The following is a 3,383-nucleotide window of genomic DNA, read 5'->3' as shown; positions in this document are numbered from 1 at the left end:
CTTTCCCACAAGAGACAGTCCTTCACAAACTGCTTCAGTGTGGGTCCCCTACAGGACCACAAGTCCTGCTGGCAAACCTCCTTAAATTTGTTGTCACAGAGGTGTCATAACACATTTACACTTCTTTTGTGTCAGCTTGTCTATTTTCCTGTACTCTTTGTTCTTTAAGCATCATTAAATCCTAGACAATAGCCAACTGAGGACAATGGGAGGATTCCTATTGGTTTTGATTGGGATAATGTGACATAAATTCAGACATTAAAAGAACCCCAAAGCATTCACCAAAAAGTGTTCTGTTTGGTTGTTGGTCTAAAAGACTTATGATACATTGATTTACAAAGGTTGGTAACACCTTGTGTAATTCATAGAATCATAGAATGGCCTAGGCTGGAAGGGACCTTAGAGATCATCTAGTCCAACCTTCCCTGTTGTGGGCAGGGATGCCACCTCTCAACTAGACCAGGCAACACATGGGGACCGAGCGGGAATCGAACCCGCGACCTTGGTGTCGGTCATTGTTGTCAGCACTGCGCTCAAACCACTGAGCTAACTGGCCCCCTAATTCCAATCCATCTTGCTCTTAAAATACAGTTTAGATATAGTTGAGTAGAAAAAAAAATGTTGATTTTAAAGATGGGTCATTTCAACTCAAAGCAGAAATGAAAATGCTAATAAAAATATCTTTTAAGCTAAGACAAATTACTAAAAGCAAGGGATACAGTTTTAAAGGCAGTTACTAGAGTGAATGCCTTATCTCCTCTTCAGAAAATTGCCTTGAAGACCACATCAGTGCTCCTGAGATGTCGGATGTTCTTCAATACCTAATAAAGAACATACTTCCATATAAAGAAAAGAAGCTGAAGTGGTACAAGAAATTGCACATGAGCTTTAGCCATCCTGCATAAACCAAGTCTATGGACAGTGGCTAATGAAGCCCCTTAACAAAACATATCTATTGGCAGCTGATATTTCTGCTTATTTGACCTTGCCATTGAGAAGATTTATAGCAAAAGCACCTCCTGACTGCCATCTTCTGATATTGCCAGCTCTAGAATGCTAGGTTTAAGGTTGCACACAGTCTAACTAATTTCTGTAGTCCAGATAATTTAGTTGAATTTTATGCTTTGGTAGCGAAGTAGGTACTATTTGGCAATTTTGATTCTGCTTTTTATCAGTGGATCACCATAGTTCAAGGAATTGATCCGGTGATAATCGATATGATTTTTTAGCATAACAATTACTGTTTATAAATTCAGAGGAAAAGAAGGAAGAAGGAAGGAAATGCAGCTGTCCTGGGGACAGAGAGTACACTTATAAAGCATGTGGGATGGGTGAGAGCAGAAGATTACAGGGACATTTTGAGGAATGGCTGGGGATGTTCAAGATTCCTCCCAGTGCCTCCAATAATTCATGTGCAATTCTCTGGTTACATACATTACTCAGTTGACCATTGCACTTATATTGTTTAAAGTATGCAAAACATCTGTGAGAGAAGAATGGTTTGGGTAAAAATGTTTGTCTACATTTAAAAGAAAATAAGCGGGTATATCTATTTTTTATTACCTTGTCATATCTTCTTCCAATTTGTTAAGAATATATAAAGATGAATTAACTCCAGAAACGTCTTCTGAGAAAAGAAGAAAATAATAAGTATTTTTAATAGAGGAAGTTTTAACACAGCTGTTTTCCTGCATGCTGTTCAGCATGTTTTGAATTGCTACATCTTTTGAATCAAGGTAATTTTAATGAAAGGAGTGCGATGACTTCAAGCTTCTACCTATTCAATTACAATGGTTATAGCAATATAAGGTTAGTCATAACTCCACTGACTATACAAAATAATTTGTGTAACTTGAGATTAAAAGGTCTTCCTGAGCATTCTTTAAATGTTCAATTTGTTTTCTAATTTTTTGAAATTTTTTTTCCTATAATGACAAAACTCATTAAAAATACCCATCTCAACCCATTGTGAAAACATTGGTTATAATGTTGATGTTGGCCCTAAACTTTTACTGCCTCACATGAGAACTCAGTGACAAATGTTTTGAGAAGACTACAGCTGCAGCATTTTGCATTGCACTGTAAAAATCTGGTAAATTTAATGTACTTGGAAAGGAGTAAATAATAAACTACTTGTTTTGATAAAGGCAGTGTTCCCATGTTTCTGCATCAAAGCAGCATAATAAGAGCAAAAAGAGATACAGGCGAGAACATAGTCACATCCTTTATTTTTTTCTGTATCACCATAGGCTTTAATAAAAGTGTATAATAAAAATTTATTAGATAATCCTTCAGGCAACAAAGCTGTTCACAAGCTTAACATCAGATGTATGAGTTCAGAGAAGAATGTAATGTGGTCTAACTGTGACTTGATACCAAAGTGACAGTGTGACTCTTCCCTCTGGTATCTGGCAGTGTATGCCTGCCTACCTTTGTGTTTGATTTTGTACTTCTGATTCACCAAATGATGCAATCCAACAAAGTGACCTCATAGAAAATTAGTACTTCTATTTTTGGTAGCGAATTTTCTGTTAGGTCTGCTAATTGATCTGATTCAACTTGTGAACTGTAATTGTCAGATTTGATGGAAGGAAATCAATAGGAACTCATGCTGAGGAGATGGAAAACCAGCCTCCTTCTATTTATCACAACCACAGTTAAACACTATTTGTTGAATATGCACTATAGTGGATAATTTTAAAAAAAGTATTTCTATTAGGACAAACAGAAGAGTTACTAATTTGCATCATAGTATAGTAGCAAGTTGGGGTTTCTGACATCATTATTTCCTGTCAAGATGTTTAATTCTGCCTGGATCTTTTCCAAATATAAGCCATTGCTCTTTTCATAGCAGATATGTTCTTACCTGTAAAACTTGAGTTTCCAGAAGCAACAAAGCTATCAGTCATCTCACCAAAAATTATCATCGCAATAGGGAGACTGCTTCCATGGGCTATTGCCAGGAGAGTGCCTAGTATCATTAGTAATTTATCTGACCAACTGGAGTATCGAAACTGTGAGTGAGAAGAGAAATTAATTCTACCTGTGGTATTAGAATGAAAATCCAGTATTATGTCTACAAAGTCAAGAAAGCTAAGACAAAGCTACCAGTTGTTCACCTAGTGTCACAAAACTATAGCTTTATCAGATTAGAAATTAAGTTTATAAAGCAATTTAAATGTATAAGAATATATTTTTCTAATATAAGCACTTTTATACTATAAACTCTCAAAACTAAAGAAGTGTACCATTTTAGCGCACCAATATCTGCAGCATACACAGCTCTGCAACTGGCTAAGAAAGACCATATGAAAACTAGGCATAAAAAACTTGACCTTTTCAAGTTTGCCATTTAAAGTTCAAATTATAGGGAATTTTAATCA

The 3,383-nt window shown here is 35.9% G+C and overlaps 1 protein-coding gene across 1 annotated transcript in view; it reads right to left on the bottom strand.

Annotated features, from left to right (window-relative positions):
- Positions 1-2,980, bottom strand: part of LOC104277184 (multidrug resistance protein 1-like) — a gene marked incomplete at its 3' end in the record, with an annotated part of 11,124 nt that extends 8,144 nt beyond the window's left edge. Inside the window, exons 1-2 of the mRNA XM_009873751.1 lie at positions 2,867-2,980; positions 1,564-1,627 (exon numbers count right to left, since the gene is read on the bottom strand). Coding sequence (XP_009872053.1) covers positions 1,564-1,627; positions 2,867-2,927 — 125 coding nt within the window. The remainder of the gene's footprint in view (positions 1-1,563; positions 1,628-2,866) is intronic.
- Positions 2,981-3,383: the final 403 nt, after the last annotated feature.

The sequence above is a fragment of the Apaloderma vittatum genome, unplaced genomic scaffold, assembly GCF_000703405.1.
Source record: "Apaloderma vittatum isolate BGI_N311 unplaced genomic scaffold, ASM70340v1 scaffold2887, whole genome shotgun sequence".
Lineage (NCBI taxonomy): Eukaryota > Metazoa > Chordata > Aves > Trogoniformes > Trogonidae > Apaloderma > Apaloderma vittatum.
This window is presented reverse-complemented; position numbering and strand designations above follow the sequence as displayed.